General features: G+C 42.7%; 1 protein-coding gene across 1 annotated transcript in view; it reads right to left on the minus strand.

The window, feature by feature from the left end:
- Window positions 1-909: 909 nt before the first annotated feature.
- Window positions 910-17581, minus strand: part of Utp18 (UTP18 small subunit processome component) — a 29973-nt gene continuing 13301 nt past the window's right edge. Inside the window, exons 6-14 of the mRNA XM_013149500.3 lie at window positions 17361-17486; window positions 17088-17262; window positions 14858-14958; window positions 14496-14586; window positions 13055-13178; window positions 7643-7817; window positions 3085-3227; window positions 1797-1835; window positions 910-1050 (exon numbers count right to left, since the gene is read on the minus strand). Of these exons, the coding sequence (XP_013004954.2) occupies window positions 1811-1835; window positions 3085-3227; window positions 7643-7817; window positions 13055-13178; window positions 14496-14586; window positions 14858-14958; window positions 17088-17262; window positions 17361-17486 (960 nt within the window). The 3' untranslated portion in view covers window positions 910-1050; window positions 1797-1810. The remainder of the gene's footprint in view (window positions 1051-1796; window positions 1836-3084; window positions 3228-7642; window positions 7818-13054; window positions 13179-14495; window positions 14587-14857; window positions 14959-17087; window positions 17263-17360; window positions 17487-17581) is intronic.

The following is a 17581-nucleotide window of genomic DNA, read 5'->3' on the forward strand; positions in this document are numbered from 1 at the left end:
AGAAGGCAGGCTCAGACAGCAATGGTTCATCTCAGTGCAGAAAGCTAGAAAGATGCTGGGAAGTGAACCCAGCCATTGCCTAATGGACTCCTCTAGGTCCTGTAGCCACTGACACGAAGGGCCCGCAGACCGAGGTCCTCTCCCACCTGTTACCTCACTGAGCTGAACCATTTTTGTGACTGGAAAACTTCCTCCAGCCACTTCTCCAGGTTGAAGGCTAAGACTCATTTAATACTTACTCCCCCACCCCTTTCATAGTTCTTAAATGCATGAGACAATGTCCACTTTTCCTAAGAAACACAGGAACTAGTCTACAGCAATTTTATGATTAAACAATTATGGAACCAATTGTCAATCTCAGAATTCAAATTAAACAGAACATTCAAAGTTGGCATAATGAGTATTTCCTGGAAAGGAATGGTTAAGAATGCCAGATTTTTATATGCCTCTTCCTCAACAATGAAAATGGTTTGAACAATAACACACAAATCTTCTCATTTCTGTAATCAATTTTCCAGAAGCCTTTCAAAGTCACTTGATGAGGCTGCCTAGCTCTTACATCAAGCCCTGACCTCCACAGCTCCTGAGGTGCACTATGAACTATGCTGGGAAGGCGAAACAGTAATCAGTTATACTGCAACAGATGAGAATAACTACCTATGTTTTTTTGGGCTCCAGGCAAATGCTTTCAATCTCTTAAGTATTCAAAAAGGAAACATACCTACAACCCCAGCTAATCAATGATGCTGAGGCAGAAGGATCTCACACTGCACAATTTACCAAGCCTTTGTCTCAAAATAAAAATTAAAATTGTGTCTGAGTAGTAAAAGCACCCCTGAGTTCTATCCTCAGTACTGGGGAAAAAAAAGAAAAGCATGGGGGAGGGGGTGAGGAATGAATCACATACACTTATTTGCAAACAAAAGCAGCCATGTGTTTATTGACAATGCTGTTAACTTAAGCACAGTAGGCTCCACAAATCATCATCACATTCCAGAAAGTTTCTGAGAAGAGACACTAGGATAGGCTTCCTCTGTTATTCAACTGGATCTGAGGAAAAAACAGAAGAAATTATGCATCTGGTTTGTGTACAGTCATGCTGGTACTGTAGTTCCAAGGGCCACGCTGTTTTTTCCCCTCCATACTATAATATTGCTCAAAATTTCTCTATTGTGAAAAATTCTTTTCCCTAATTAAATCTATCTGCACTCCTTAACACTCAGGAATCTAAGAAGACCATTTAGCTCTGATGAAGAAACCAATTGCCGAGGTCAGCCTCTGAACCACCGCCATGTATCAGTGCAAAGACTGGGCCAGAGAAGGAATCGGGCCCTACATTTCCAGAACGGGGCAGCAAAACCAATCACCACCCACGAGCCAGCTGTGCAAACAGGGCAGACCACTTCACTGTCTCCAGGAAACACACAGCAGTAAGAGGGTTGACACTCATACCAGCTGTAACTGTGTCCAAGGACCCTATCTCTGTTAAGCCTGTTCTCTTGGGAATTACACATGCTCGGCAATCACAATCTTTATGACAATCACTGGATGCTGTAATACAGATGAGACCTCAGGAAGAGAAAGTCAGCTCACTGCGATCCTGAGTAAGAAACGTGCAGGGAACTCTCAGGCCCAGCTACAGATCTCCTGATCTACTTCTACCCCACTCCCCTAAAGGAAGCAGCAGCCTATGAGCACAGAAACAGGTGGGCTAACGTGGTACCTCTAGTCCTAAAGGACAGCAAAGGCATGACTTTAAAGCCTGCAGAATTTATGTTTTTTAAAAAAATCCTTACTTCAAATAATCTCTTCAGAAGTCTGAGTAATGGTGCAACCTGAAAAAGGAAAACACAGCCTTGTAATTTCCCACGGTAGAGTCAATCAGGTCACGAAAGGTGGGGGAAGTGGGGCCCAGTCATTCGCGGCAGTCAGATTCAGATCCCCAGTCTGACCTTCTGGAGGACCTCACGTCCCAGACTGCAGATAAAAATCATTACACTTGCTCCAAAGCGTCCAATTGGAGGCTATGAAACACCTGACCAGCACACCCCAGACACACTGTTAACCCAATTCGCTAATACAGCTACGGTCTCACGCTAGACAGCCACGCTCCAGTGAAAATTCTAATGGCTCCTAAGGCTTACTTAGTGAAAAGGAATTTCAGTTCTAAAAAACCAAAGTTTGGAAGAGACTTTCTAAGTCTGATAAGAACCTTCATCCCCTTATAGACTCTATGGAATCAGAATGTTCTCTTCAGCACTGATCTGAAACAAGACCAAGGAATTACCCTGCCCGAATGCCTCTTCTTCTCAAAGTAAATACATGTTAAGCCAAGGCTTGCTGTATTCTTCTCTCGCTGCACGCTCAAAACCACCTACATTTCTCCTCTCTTCACCATGTAGGCCATCCCTAAAATCCGCAAACATGAACCCAGGTTCTATGCAGGGCCCACAGCCAACACAGGGAGCATGGAAAGGGGATAGGGACAGCCGTCACTGGTTTCTTTCTACTCGAGGTTCCTTAGTCCCCCTGAAGATCCACCTCGTCACCTTTATCTCCTAGCAATGATACAATTAGGTATAGTTTGTTTCTGTTTTATAGCACGAAGTATGCTGGGTGCAGAAAAAAACTAGCAGAGCACATAACTTGGGTATCTCTGTGGTTAACACTTAAACACTTTTTACAACTTAAAGCTGCAGAGATAAAAACAGCTAAGCTTTCAAACTCACTAATCTAGTAAACAGAAAATTATCAAATCACCGAAGATTCATCTAAACATAAGGCACTAAGAAAATGGCATAATTCTTAAAGTGGCCACTTTTCCACAATCTGACATTTTCCAACTGCAGTTTGCTGGAGAAAAATAATACTATATAAACCACACACACATATTCTCATTCCTCAGGTGAACTTCTCTGCGAGTGGCATTTTATGGTACAAAAGATTAATGATGCACAAGATTCATGAGGAGCAAGAGTCTAGTTACAGAATCAGTAAGTGGATACATAATTGCAGAGTGGGGAACATGTAATATCCCTTCACATTTTCCAAAGAAGCACAATAGGTAACTCTAATAACACCCACCTATACATCAGGGCCTTGCCTTTCTCATTACCCAAAGCAAAGTAGCCGCCTCTGGGAGAAAAATCCATGGAATGCACAAGAGAAATAGTCTTCCTTTTTACAATTGGAAAATTAGAAAATACTGTACAGGACGGAAGATGAACCTATAAGGAGATAATAAAAAACCTTAAATTACAAAAACTTGGAACTCATCTTTTTTTTTTTTTTTTTTTTTTTTTAAAGACAGGGTCTCGGTATACAGTTCAGGCTGGCTGTGGGCTCCCTTTCTGTCCCAGGCTGGTCTCAAATGTGTCATATTTGTTTTTTCAGACAGGGTCTCACTATTTAGCCCACACTGGCCTTCAACTCATAAGTGATCCTACTGCCTCAACCTCCGGAGTGCTGGAATTACAGGTTATGTGTCACCACGCCCAGCTCATCTTTCTTAACATTTTAATTTTCATTCTAGCCTTTGCTGGTACAAAAAATTCATCATGATTGTAATGTATAGGAAAGTAAGTGTTCTCTTAATATAGCAAAATGGCCCCAAATTAAACTCTATCTTCATGTGCTATTAACGGAGTAAGGAAGGGGAAGGAAGCATGGCTGAACCATTTAACTGTTGCCCACACACAGGAACCAATAACAGTGAGAAGCTGAGGTGGCAGCCAGCACTGCTCTAGCTCACTGACCACAGCAAACACTTGAAAATCTGATCACAGGGAATAGGTATCTTCAACAGGACCACTAGTTTCTGTGCTGTGTCGTTTCATTTTGTTTTATCCAGACAGGGTCTTGCTAACTTGTCTGGGGTAGCCTCAAATCTGGGATCCTCTTGCCCCAAACCTCTAAACTTTAGGTAAACTGAAGACTAAGTAAAATACCACATCCTCTGATATCATAAAACTTTTTAATATTTTCATTTATGATGAAAACTTTATCTTTGTCATTTCTCCTCAAAGAAGCTTTAACCATGAAACCTTGACTCATCAAGTGAAACCATGCTGCTTTAGAAGTAACACAGGAGGAGCATGGTATGCCCCTCCGCAGCCTGCTTCAGGGAAAGAGGCCCACATCCAAGGTCAATGGTGAGCCCGGCCCTCACCTGCTGAGTGGACAGGGACTGGGGTGCAGCTCGGTGCTGCATCACTTGCCTCTCTGAGACAAAGGCCTGGGTTCAGTCCCCAGTATTGGTGGCCAAGAAAACTGTGGGTACACCCACCCAGGTATGGAAGCAGTTACCATCACTAGACTGTGACGGTAACAACTCTCCAACATTCTCTGGCTCTTGCAATAACAGACACTACACCTTGGCATTCAAATGCTTCATCACCATGCAGCTGTTTATCATGACCGTCTGTCTCCTCCAGGCTTTCAGATGCAACATTACCACCGATCCAGGTGGTTTTCACAGTAATGGGTGAAACCCAGATACACTTGTCTGTTCAACAGGCTTCAGTCACTTACTAAGACTCAACTCCTTCTGACACAGACCTACGCATCACACTGTAAAGAAAGTAGTTTACACAGAATCTCTAGACCATGCTGAATTACTCTCTACTTTGCCAAAAGGCAGATCTGTCTGCACAGGGAGGCAGAGAAGCGGTCCTGACGCACTCAAGCTGAGAAGGCGGCAGTGCCCCATCCGATCTTAACTTTTTTTTTTTTTTTTTTTAAACCGGTACCAGAGATTGAACTCACAACCACGCACTTGCAAGGCAGGGGCTTATGCCACTGAGTTAAATCTCCAGCCCACGATCTTAATCTGAACCCACGGGCTTTTGCAGCAAGCTGTATCTCTAACCCTTCGTTGTATTTTATTCTGAGACAAGCTCTCGTGAGGTGTAAAAGACTTCTTAAACACAATTCATATTAAACCACTTTAATTTCCAACCTAAAAAGGAAAAAACAGCCTAATTTAGATTCATGTGACTTTACAATGCCATCAACTGCTTTTTTCAAAAACAAAATTAAGAGCACAATATATATAGCAATTTTTTAAAGTCTGTTCCTGTCAAAGGTAGCTGTTTATTTTGATACCTAAATAAACAGAACCGGGTATCAGAAACACTGTGGTACATAACATATATTTGTAAGTCATTGATAAATGACATAAACGGTGTTTCCTTACATGAGACGGCCTCATGCAATACTAACCTACATAACCACACACGGGAGCCACGCAGTCCAAGGGTGGACTCCTAACAGGACTAACACCACTTACAACTCATTTTTCATTATCGCCTCCGCTGACTTGGAATATGGGGTCTAGCATTTTACAGCGCGTTCCTGAAGACCCCACAGGGTGTGTCCACAAAGTGCCCTGGGAGCCCTCTGCCAGCTTTAATGCCTCTGCCCTCAGACCAATGACCACCTGGTCAGAGCTCTGCCATAGGTCAGAATTCTTACACTAAAGTCTTTGTGGCCTGTGTATTAAAAGTTACAACTAAACTATTAAGAATCCCTAGAGGACCGAAATTCACAAACTCAGCAAGTTCCCTCTATTTCAAACACCACTTCTCATGAGCATTAAGAAAAGATCCAGATATCTAGTCTCAACAAGGTAAAGCTCATCCATTTTGATTTATTTGGTACGATATTCCACACCTTTCTACAGCTTCCAAGATTGTAGATGTGATAACAATCTGACTTCTGGGTGTCCTACTGATGGGTTGGCTTAGATTTATATTCACTGCCTTTCGCTGGGAAAACAAAACTGTTTGGATCATTATAAGCAATTGCATTTAATGGCACCAACACTTTCTCTGAGACATTCTGAAGCTACTATGCTTGGCTTCTTTCCATTAGATATTATGGTTGACTACCATTCAAAAACTGTGATTTGGCTGTTACTAATGAAGTCCTTGTGTGATTTTGCCACAATAAAAAAAACACAGAGGCTGTCATGATCACTGGAGCAAACTAGGCAGAACTAACTACTCTGCATCTTGCAGAATATATTATGTCAACAGGAGACAGATCTCATGGTTTCCTAAAACAATTTACTACCATTAAAGTGACACAAAGTTAATATGTACTAGCACACTACCACTCCCATTCGAGGAGCAGAGATTTTAAAGCTGCCCTAAATTAGAACCTTCTCATTTACCTAATGATTCATGGAGCAGGAAGGCAGTAAAATGCAAATGTTAGAGTTTTTAAACTTTTCCTGCATGGCCCTTTCTCTATAAAATCATATAGAGAATCCCAAATATACACCACAGGTCCAAGCGACATGGCTCTTTGCAACACAGGCAGGCAACACAGGCAGGAGGTTGGCCTCCTCTGTATCAGATGTGCCGCAGACAGCCCTACGCAACAATGCTAGGAAGAAAACACAGTCTAGGATCACAATCACGCCCGTTTCTAACTGATGACTCTGGGCAAGTCCTCTGAAGAACTGCTGTTTAAACCGAAGCTGATTGAAGAATTCTTTATAAACCTTTGTAAACTGCACACTATTACACAAGTTCATCCTGGATGAAGTAAACAGGCTTTCTTTTGAGGGGATTTCTGTAAAACAATCTGGCAGTATAAACAGTAGCACAATACAATACAGTTGCTCTAGGTTCCCTAGCATATGTGGACCTGGTACCTGAAGCAAATAATTGACAAATGAAGAAACTGGTTCTGTTCAAGGACATTGTAGGGCTGGGTGATGTTTAAGCTGAGCTCTGAGGTTGGGCAGAAAAGAGTTAACAGGGGCCTGTGGATGGTGCCCAAAATCTGAGCCAGGACGGTCCTCTAAACAGCCCTGAAATGACTCCTGAAGGAAAGGGTGGCTCACCAGGGCAGCACCCTCTGTACAGGCAACGTGACTTGTGCTGAACACGGCCTTTACTTCTGGGAGCCTAGAATTTTGGTACACAGTAAGCAGAGGTATGATACTAATGAACCCCCCAAAAACTCTTAGGCATTGAGTCTATAAGTGAGCTTCCCAGTAGGAAACACTTGACGTTGTCATCATACTTAATTGCTGGAAGAATTAAACGTGTCTCCTGTAACTCTGCTTAGGAGAGAACTCCTGGAAGGCTTCATCTGTTTTCACCCCAGTGAGTCTTCTCTCTCTGCTGGTTTTTGCTTTCTGTCTTTTGCTATAATAAATCTTGGTCACGAACATGATCACATATTGCAGCTCATGTCTTTCTAGCAAATTACCAAACATGGAGAATTCCTGAGGACTCCTGACACAGGTATTTTCACTGAAATATTTTTACGATTTTCAAAATCTAAGAATTACTTCTACTTCATGAAAACAACAGGCCTTTAAAAAGGTAAGGAAAGAAACCTGGAAATTAAGTCTTCAACTTAAACATGTCCTTTACACAGTAAAAAGAAGCGTCCAACAATGAGGCCCACCACTCAGGAAATACTGAGCACGCGTATTAACACATTCCCAAAAGAACCAAAGTAACACAAACTTGGGGCTGTGAAACATTATTTCATCACATCCAAAAGCTATCCTACTAATAATTTCTGCAAAAGAAAACTGAGTAAGTTACTTGCTCTCTTCCTGTTGTCACTTTATGTTAAAATTTAAAATTCAATGATAAAAGCAAAGAGTAAAAAAAAAAATTACCAATTTGACTGCTTCCTTCATCTTTTTTGAAGCAATTGCCAAAATTTCTGTAGCAGGATTGAAGGCCAGAGATGTAACACCAGTTACCAAGTTCATTATAGCTTTTATTGGCTTTGGGTTTGTTTCTTGGAGACAAGAATCTTGACTGTAAATATTTACTACTCCACAACCAGAACTGCAATAAGAAAAAGGTATAGAAGGACGTTAAAACAGGGGCATTCGGAAGCTATGTGGATACAGAGTTCATCCCACAAACTCCCAAAAAGTATTTGCAAGACTCAAATGTTACAAAGTGCCCAGGCTCTCAGCACCATGGTAGAACAAGAGCTAGATAGTCTATCAGCTCCCTTCAGTCCTGCTGAGCTCTGTCTAGCCAGAAAAGCCAAGAGCGCACAGACTCTCCATTTCTCACTCCTTTGAAAAATACTTACCAAGGGCTGGGGGTTTAGCTCAGCGGCATAAGTGCCTACTTGGGAAACACAAGGTCATGAGTTCAATCCCCAGCACCAAAAAAAAAAAAAAAAAAAAATACTTACCAGATGCCCACCCACTGTACACCAGACTGGCACGCCAGGGTGAAAGGGCAGAGCAGGGCTACTCCCCCCAGTGCTTGCAGACTGACACCCTGCTGTGTGGGAGATAAGGAACCTTCCCCTGGCTAACTCTTCCTTTCTTTCTGCATTCTAGGACACTGAGAACGAGGCCAGCAGGAGAGGTAGGCACCTTACTTCACTTCCACTGGAATATTTACAGAGAAGAGTACGGATGTTCACAAGCTATGAATTAACTTCGATATTCTTTTTAAAAAAGTGAAATCCTAATGACCAAGCAAGAGGGTATCATTAACAGAATCATCCTAGATAAGAATGAAAAATGAATGCTTTTGGGCTCAATGATCAGGCCTCTGATATTACAGGCAACGAGAACATGGCCCTTACAATTCTCAGATTCTCGGGGTGGGGGGAGGAAGGACTGGGGACTGAATCCAGGGCCTCACACTGAACTATATTTCCAGCCTTTTTTAAAAAAAATACATTTATTTAATTTTGAGACAAGGTCTAGGTCCCTAAACTGCCCAAGCTGGGGTATAACTTGTGATCTTCCTGCCTCAGCCACTGAGACTACTAGATTACACATGTCCCACCACCCCACGCCCATGCACAGCTCATAAGATTCCTAATTCAAACCAGTCTTAGTCCATTTCTGCTGCTGTCCAAAATGCCTAAAACTTGAGTATTTATACACGTAAGAAATTTCCTTCTCACAGTTTGAGAAGCAGGAAGCTCCCAGATCAAGGTGCCAGCAGGGTAGGGTCTGGTGAGGACCATTCTGTTTCAGGGCGGCGCCTCACAGCTGCTTCCACCCATGGCAAGAGGGGCTGAGCTACCTGCCCTTAAATCCTTCCCTAGGGGCCCTAATCCCATCCGAGAAGGCTCTGGCCTCCAATATTAATCACTTCTCAAAGGAGAAAGGAGTCTAAGACCCAAGGCAGAAGCCAGGAGTGTAAAGAAAGCCTGCACAGCGAAACCCCCGGTAGCTGTGCACACAGAGCCACATCAGTCTGTCCCCACCGTGAGCTCGCCACTTATGGGATGGCTGTGGGGGTGGTGCTCCAGCCTTCAAGTCCTAGCTCAAGACCCAGTGTTTTAAGAATGAGCAAAACATATCACTGAATAAAACAAAATTTTTCTTTCATTATAAAACTTAAGTCCAGGCCGGAAATTTAGCTCAGTGGCACAACCACCTGCCTGGCAAGCACAAGGTCGTGAGTTTAATTCCCAACACAAAAAAAATACCCCTTAAGTCCAAGCTGGGGGCAGTGGCACATGCCTGTAATCCCAGCATTCAGGAGGCCGAGGCTAGAGAATCCCTGTGACTTCAAGGTCAGTCTTTGGCCCACAGTGAATTCAAGGCCACCTGAACTACATAGCAAGAACCTGTCTCACCTAAATCATAGGGGATTTCATACTTTTCTACAGCCCTAAATTATTCAGTATGCCTATGAAATAAAATGTGTGGAGGGGGTATGTGGTAGTGGTGAGGAAAGAATACAATTATCCGCTTAATAACTAAGAGTCAAGGGCCAGAGACACAGCCCACAGGAACAGCACCTGCCTGGCAAGCATGAAGTTTTGAGTTTGATTCCTGGTACCAAAGAAATTTTAAAAATAAAACAGTCAATAAACAAAGAGACTTAAATAACCTCACTTTTAGACCTCAGTTTCCTTATCAATAAGATGACTGGATGACAGTAAACTACGCAACGAAAACTTCCAGTGACAAAAGTGCCCTCTAGCTGTACTGTCCCAAGGTGCAGCCACCAGACACATGCACCTACTAGCACTTAAAACATGGCTAGTATCACTAAGAACCTGGACCTTTTTAGCTTACGTTAAACATGCACACGTGGTTAGTAATGCTATAACGGCAAACTCACCAGAAATTTTAAAAAATAAACAGCAAATGGAAAGACCTAAGAGGAAAAGGATGATCACAATGAGAATAAACTAATACTAAAATACCCTAAATACAGCGCAAAAATGAAAAAGAAACTTCTGTTTGTTCACTTACAGAAAACTAGCTTCCACAGTCTAAATCCAAAGAGGCTGCTGAAATCACAAAATTCTTCAAGCAAAATTCTAAGCTAAGAACTTAAAGCCCAGATTTAAGTGGAAAAAACAGCTATGGAAGGTACATCTAGAGATTTTAAAAGATAAAAGGCAAAGCTAGACTGCTAAGGCACAAATGGTTGACGCTGCCTTTACACAGACAGCACAAAAGGATTTCTAATAGGACAACCTAGACTACAACCTTCCGCACTTCTGAGGCCTACCTTAATTACAAATTCTCCGTAACTGCATCATTTATATTCTTAAAAACGAACACAAAGAAGCGTGCCTTGAAGAGCAGTAACTCTCTGGTTAGGAGCTCAGGCTTTGGAACCAGATTATCTGGGTTGGAATCGCAGCTCTGCTTTCTCACCTATGAAGTGCAGAGAATCCCTAGATCGTGGAACATGATACGAAAAGTTTACAACTTTAAAACATGTGCTTGCACAGCTGGGCATGGTGGTGTGCGCCTGTAATCCCAGCATGCAGGAGGATCACACAAGTTCAAGGCCAGCCTGGGCTACAGAGAGCGCCTGTCTCACAAAGAACACACACACATGAAAAAACTAAACAGTGCTTGGTACATAGTAAGTGATTAGCAAGGCATTCACTGCCAACATATTTTTTTAAAAGCTAATGGAGGGGCTGGGAATTTAGCTCAGCAGCTAAGCGCCTGCCTGGCAAGTGCGAGATCATAAGTTTGATCCCCATTACTACACACACACACAAAAAAAAGCTAATGAAGACCAGTTGACAAATCTCTAACCACTTGAAAAAGCTCTCATTAGAAAACAGGAACAGAGCACGGTGGCACACAACTGTAGTCCTAGCACTTGGGGAGGCTAAACCAGGAGAATCGTTGCAAGTTTGAGACCAGCCTGAGCTACAAAATACGGTCAACACCAGCCTGAACTGCATAGTGACACCCCATCAAAATGTAAAGACCTCAAAGTGGCTTCCAATTTGCAAACCCCAGCAAAGGCAGGAGCTCAAGTGAAGGATCTGCACCATGAAAATAAAGAGACTCTGTAAGATCCCCCCTGTACCACCTGCAGTTGGGGCGCTGTCTAAGGAGGTAATGAGCGCCTGGGCACAGGAAGGGGCTGTCACACAAATGGGGAGATCTGCCATATTGACTCTTCCATTCAACATGCATTTTAGGTTTTTACTGACTGGCTTCTAGACCAGAATGAAGTCACAAAACAAAGCATTTATAGAAGTGGCAGTGAAAGTTCAGCTTCAGATTCTGCCTGAAGAACGAGCAATGCACATGGAAAGACTAAGACCGCAGACTCTGCCCACGCCTCCCCTCAGCAGCACATCAAAATTCAATTACAATGAAGGGCAATTAAAACCGAATGAGTTTAAACTCAGCAGTTTAAACTTAGTTTCTTTCCTGTCTGAGCCCTGCACAGGGGATTAATAAAAAGTGATACACAAAACAGCAAGCTATGGCCAGAAGGAAGATTAAGTGCACTGACTTCCCAAATGTGAAGGGTAATTTTGTGCAGCTACCCACAAAGAGCAAGACTGGTTAGTTACATCAGACACCAGTCTTCATTTTAATATGGCCCGGCAGGCCTGAACCACCCGTGGCACATGCATGACTGGCCGATCAGGCAGCTTGTATCACTAGTGGTACAGTCAGATCTAATCATTCATTGGTCTTTACACTAATAAAATTAACAAAAAGCTGCTTGGTGGGACAGTTATACACACACTACAGTGGTTCACACAGCCCATCATGAGTGTGCTAAAGCAGCTTTACTGCCAGACCTGCTGACTGTGAACTGCTGCTACAGCGCTCACCGCCAGGACAAGGCTCCTTCTACAGCTTTGGCAAAGGTTGACCATGGGAACAAAGCACGGCAAGGGTCTTTGATCAGGGCTCTCGGACACCAAGTCACCTGTCTCCCCCTGCTGCCTGAGCTGCAACCACAGATGCTGGCCTGAGCCCAAGTTCTGCAGCCTCGTTCTACTACTTTTACCTCCCAAGACTCAAGCTAGTTGCTTACTGATTTTCCAAATGACTGGGGATTTTTACAAGCATTTTTCCCAATTCTAACTCTGAAGGAATAAACAGAGAATATGCAACGTCTCTGGACAGCAAGACCCACTTGCCTTCCACCCTAAGGAAGACTACGGCTCAATCATGTTTGGTCTGAGGAAGTCATTTTAAAAAGAAAAACCTTCAAGGTAATGGAATTACAGACGGTTCTTCAAATTACGGAATTACAGTGGCTTGGTAAATTCACATTGAACCACCGCTAAACATCCAACGCTTCCTCCTCCCTCCCTGCACTGTTCAGTTAAGCGGAATAAAGCCATCTTTTTTCCCTAGTGGAGTAACCATTTCTTACAGTAATAAATACAAGAACGTGTGTCTTAGGTAATATTTTTAAGTTTCTACAATACTACAAATGATACTGACAGGAAGGAAAAAAAACAGCAACTTTGGTTTATTTACACCACCTAGCCAGACAAAAGCTACTGTATCTTCAAGGCCTAAAACCAAAGTTGACTTATTCGACCACCTCACTAATGGCAAGAAGCTGAAAGTATGAAAATTTGATGTGATCACATCCAATAATTTAAGGTAGTGCAGTATTTTCTTTGCTAAGGAGCTGAAAAACTGCCGTATTATTAAACACTGTATCAAGAAAATATAAAGCACAACATCCTCCTGATATATCAATTTCATATTATCAAGCAGTTTGTAAACAACTATTCACACACCATCCAGTATTTCAATTCCTGAACATCTCCGTGATTCTGGTTTGGTTTCACAAACCTCTTTACTCACCCACAGGCCACATACTGTCCATTCCTCGACGTAGCAATGCTCAGGCCACATAAACTGCCTTCATCGACAAATCTGTTAAGGCATTTCCTAGAGTTCACATCCCAAATGTACACTTCCCCTTCCCCTGAGTGAAACAGCCAAGAGAGGGAACGGTTAGTTATGCTTTCAACATGAAACGCAAGTGAAGTGACCATTCTCAGTCCCCTTCAACAGCACAAGGGACTACAAATAAAGGCTCGTTATAACCCTTCTATTTCTAGAAAACTGGATGGGAGAACTTCCTGTGTACATTCACATACACAGAAAAGTGCATCTGTTTAGTCATTAAAAACATCATCTATAGTTTAAAGTGAAACAAATCAGAACATCTTAGTCTGAAGCTTCAATAGTTTACTCATAAATTACTGAAATAAAAACATAAAGGGAAAAAAGTAACTTATCACCAGCATCAGAGTACCTAATACATAAGGCTAGGTGACTCAGACACCAAATTGTTCATGCAAAGGAAGGAAGAGAAAATGAAAAATGAACTAATCTAGATCATAAAGGATTAATAATTTAATTAATTTCTATTACTGAGCCATTTAATTAGTAAGAAATACTAAATGTGGGTAAGTACAAATAATTTAGGGAAAGGAGAACTATGTGGGAAACATAGATACTAACCGTGAGATAATACCTACTTCTGTGACAGAATGGCCATCTGATTGCCGAAATCGGTCCTTATTCCTTCTTCTCTCCTTTAGCAGTCAATACCATTGATCACCACCTCCCCCACATGCACCCACCAACCCTGCAAACAGCCCTAGAGCCTAACGAAGGCGGCTGCTAATTGTCCCGCTTCCTCTCTTGTGGACACTGCTCCGAAGTCCGCCCATCCAGGCATACACTTGTTCTCCCAGGGAGAACCCAATACATTTCACTGTTTAAACCAATGACTTGGAGAATCCTCCCAGACCGCAGGGAGCGAGGCTCCGCGCAGCATGTTAAGAGCCTCTCACGATTACTAGTCAGCGGGTGAGAGAACAAAGGGCAACAAAATGAATTCAAAAGCTACATCTGGAATCGCTGACTTGCCCAGTCATCTCGTGAAGAACATCTGAATCGTTTCTAGTTTTTTGCTATTACTAATAAAGGTGCAATGAACACTGAAAAACAAATAAATAAAAACTGAAAAATAAAACTAAAGCTGGGTGTAGCAGCACATGCCTCTAACCCTAGCACTCAGGAGGCTGAGGCAAGATCACTGTGAGTTCAAGACCAGTATGGACTACAAAGTGAGTTCAAGGCCAGCCTGAACTGCACAGTGAGACCCTGTCTCAAAAAGATTTTAAAAACCCTAAATCTGATGTATTACTGAAACAAGCAAACTGCCAGGCAGCTTTCTGGTTAAATTCCAAACAGCCGCACATCCACAGCTCCCCTCTTGTCACTCACTTACCAGAATAGGTGTATATTTTCTTGCTATCTGAAGTGAATGCGGATGCTGAAACCCTTCCATTGATCTTCATGCTGCCAATCAGCTCCTTGGTCTAGCGGAATAAATCTCACTTGTCAATTATCAGGTGGCTTGGGGACAATCACACTGTACAGAATCAACACACTCGAGCTCTTCACTTACCACAACCTACCTGACTTGACTGCTCTATACTGCGGAGCCCCCCCACACGTGCCCACAGCTGCTTCCGAAGTCCCCTCAAGCACCAATCCTTGAAATGCAGTCTCAGGACACACAGCTAAGGTTGAAGACTCTCCCTGCACTTGGTCTAACTCAAGACAAACAAGCAACAACTAATAAATCACCTTCATTGACAGCAAATGAGAGTAGCCAGCAATGCCATTGATGAGCAAGAAGGAGCCATCTGGGGAGACCTCAAAGCTCTTCACCATTCTTTCTTTCAAACCTGAGAAAGCAAATGAATCAATTAAATGAGGTTTCACACAGTTTTCGATAGAGTTACATTCTCACAGCCAAGCTGCTCACTTTTTAAATAAGCTCCAGAGCCGGAGATATAATTCAGCGGCACAGCACTGCCTGACAAGCGCAAGTTCTGAGCTCTAGCCACAGCACCCAAAAATATGTCAGTCTCAGGCTGAGGCTGTGAGCAAATCTGATCTCAAGCACCAAACTCAATGCGAACAATGCAGCTTGCCGGTCAGCATTCACCACTGTAACTACAGGCCAAGACTCTAGCCCTCCAAACAGGAAGCACATCAACTAATGTCCCAAATGTAAACAGCGTGTATCCTTCTTGTCACAAAGAGCTCATTACTAGAAGACAAACACAGTGCCACTTGAGACAGTCATTAGAAAAAAAAAAAAAAAAAAAAGATGTACAAGCTGTCTATTGTCCACTTCCTGGGTATCTTATCATGAATACAAACGTACTCTTTAACTTTATGGGTCCAAAAAACTTCAACATGTGTCAACGTACTTAAGAACTGATTAGTTTCTCAAGGCGGTATCCACACCAAGGGACATGTCTCTTTTCCATGCCTAAAAGGTTCACATGGATTGTATCAAGGCACTTAGAGAGCCAAGGTACTCACTCCAAACCTGTCCAGTGGAAAGGAGACATAACACTGGATAGAACCTAAACCAAGTATGGTGGGACACGCCTGGAACCCCAGCACTCAGGAAGCTGAGGCAGGAAGACTGCCACTAGTTTAAGACTGGCTAATATAGGCTACACTGTAAGTTAAAGGCCAGCCTGAATCACACACCAAGAGCCTGTCTTTAAAAACAGAATGCATACAAATGGCTGTCTCCACAAGAAGGGTTAAGGTGGCCAGAAAGCAGAAAGCCTTTTGCTATCAGCAACTATACACATGGGACTGTTGCACCATGTGAATTACTGCCCAGGCAAAAACACAACTTTCTTTTAATTTAGGTGGTAAATGAAAATACTGACTCAATAAAAAAAAGGTTTACAAAAACGTGTATGCCAAAAAAAACGTGTATGCCAGGGCTTGGGATTTAGCTCAGTGGCACAAACGTTTCCCTGGCAAGTGCGAGGTCCTAATTTGATCCACAATACCAAAAAGAAAAGAAAAAAGTAAATGCCTTATCCCCACTGGGATAATACTGGTTAAAACATCAACAGACCACCTCTAAACCCAGGTTATAAAAACCTGACAGGTCTGCAGAATGCACCATTTGCACCAATTCTCCATTCTTCACACACGACCTGCATAAATTTGATAAACCAAGAACTCTCTCAGAAAAGATCATTAGCGGTCACAGGAACACAGGAAGAAGACTGGAAACACTGATGATAAACATCATGCATGTTTCTGAAGCTGGCCTCACTTACACTCACCTGCTCCCAGGAACACGGCTAGAGTATGCTATGGCACCCTCCTGTCCCTTTACAGCGGCACGCACACATGCAGTTTACAAGGGAGACGGCCAGGGAGCTGTGGCCTGTGCCAAGATTTATACTAAGCCAGCTTTGGTGCCCCAAAGAACCATGACAGTATCACTGTGTTTGTGGTAACATGGGCAAGGGAAGGCATGGAAGAGATGGACAACATAGAGGATAAGTCACAAGCTTCATCTGATAGAAGAGTCCTCTTGTCTTTAAAATATAGTGCTGCAATTCCTCCAAAAATGTGCTTGCTTGCTTTCAAGTATAAATCGAAGCTTATTGTAAGGAACACCAGATTAGAAAATATCTACTAGAAAGGAGAAACACCCCAAGAAAGCAGAAAACAGGTCTTCTAGTTCCCTGACTCATCTCCTTTCTGCTGCCTCAACTGCTAAATTTTATAGCGAGGTACCTGCAAAACTGCTTCTCTGATCTAAGAGGATGTGTGTATTTGCAAACATATCTTCCCATAAGCACACAGTAAGAAAAGTCACTGCTTTTACTCAAACATATTTCATTTAATACAATCACATCTTTCAAATGCTAAGAATCCTCTGGCTGTAAGCACAGTTACATGATCAGATGGTGGCCAACCTACCACACATGTGCCACCAGGCTGTTTGTCATGAACTCAGGCTGGGGGAAACAGAGAACAGAAATCTTACCTCTCACTTGATGCACGGGAATCAACTTCCCAGCTAGCATATCATAGACATAAAGAACCCTGCTGTGTGTGCTTGTGGCTAAAACCTGCTCCCCATTAGCACTAAAACAAGCTTTAAAGATTGGAAACTTCTCCAAATAGATGCTCTGGATTTTAGGATTTGTTTTGCCATCAACCTGTAAGAAAGCACAAATCTTTGTGTCAGTTATTTCCAGGAGCCCTTATTCTGACAGTATACACTTCTCACTGCAAGTCTTCATTTAAAAACACACACCTGAAACAGTGAAAAGGCATTATCCAAGCCAGCAACCATCACGACCTGGGCACAGGGATGGAACTGGACCGAGGAGATCTGGGCAGTGGTAGGCCTCTCGGCATTAGCATGCTGGCAGTTCTTCATCTATGGAAAACAAAGCTGGAAGTCAATCAGTTCAAATGGATCAACATCATTTAGCTCACTAAACAAAAACATTACAAATGCTAACAGAAAAATTG

The sequence above is a fragment of the Cavia porcellus genome, unplaced genomic scaffold (genome assembly GCF_034190915.1).
Source record: "Cavia porcellus strain 051 isolate PalLab524CR breed Dunkin Hartley unplaced genomic scaffold, mCavPor4.1 scaffold_6, whole genome shotgun sequence".
NCBI lineage: Eukaryota > Metazoa > Chordata > Mammalia > Rodentia > Caviidae > Cavia > Cavia porcellus.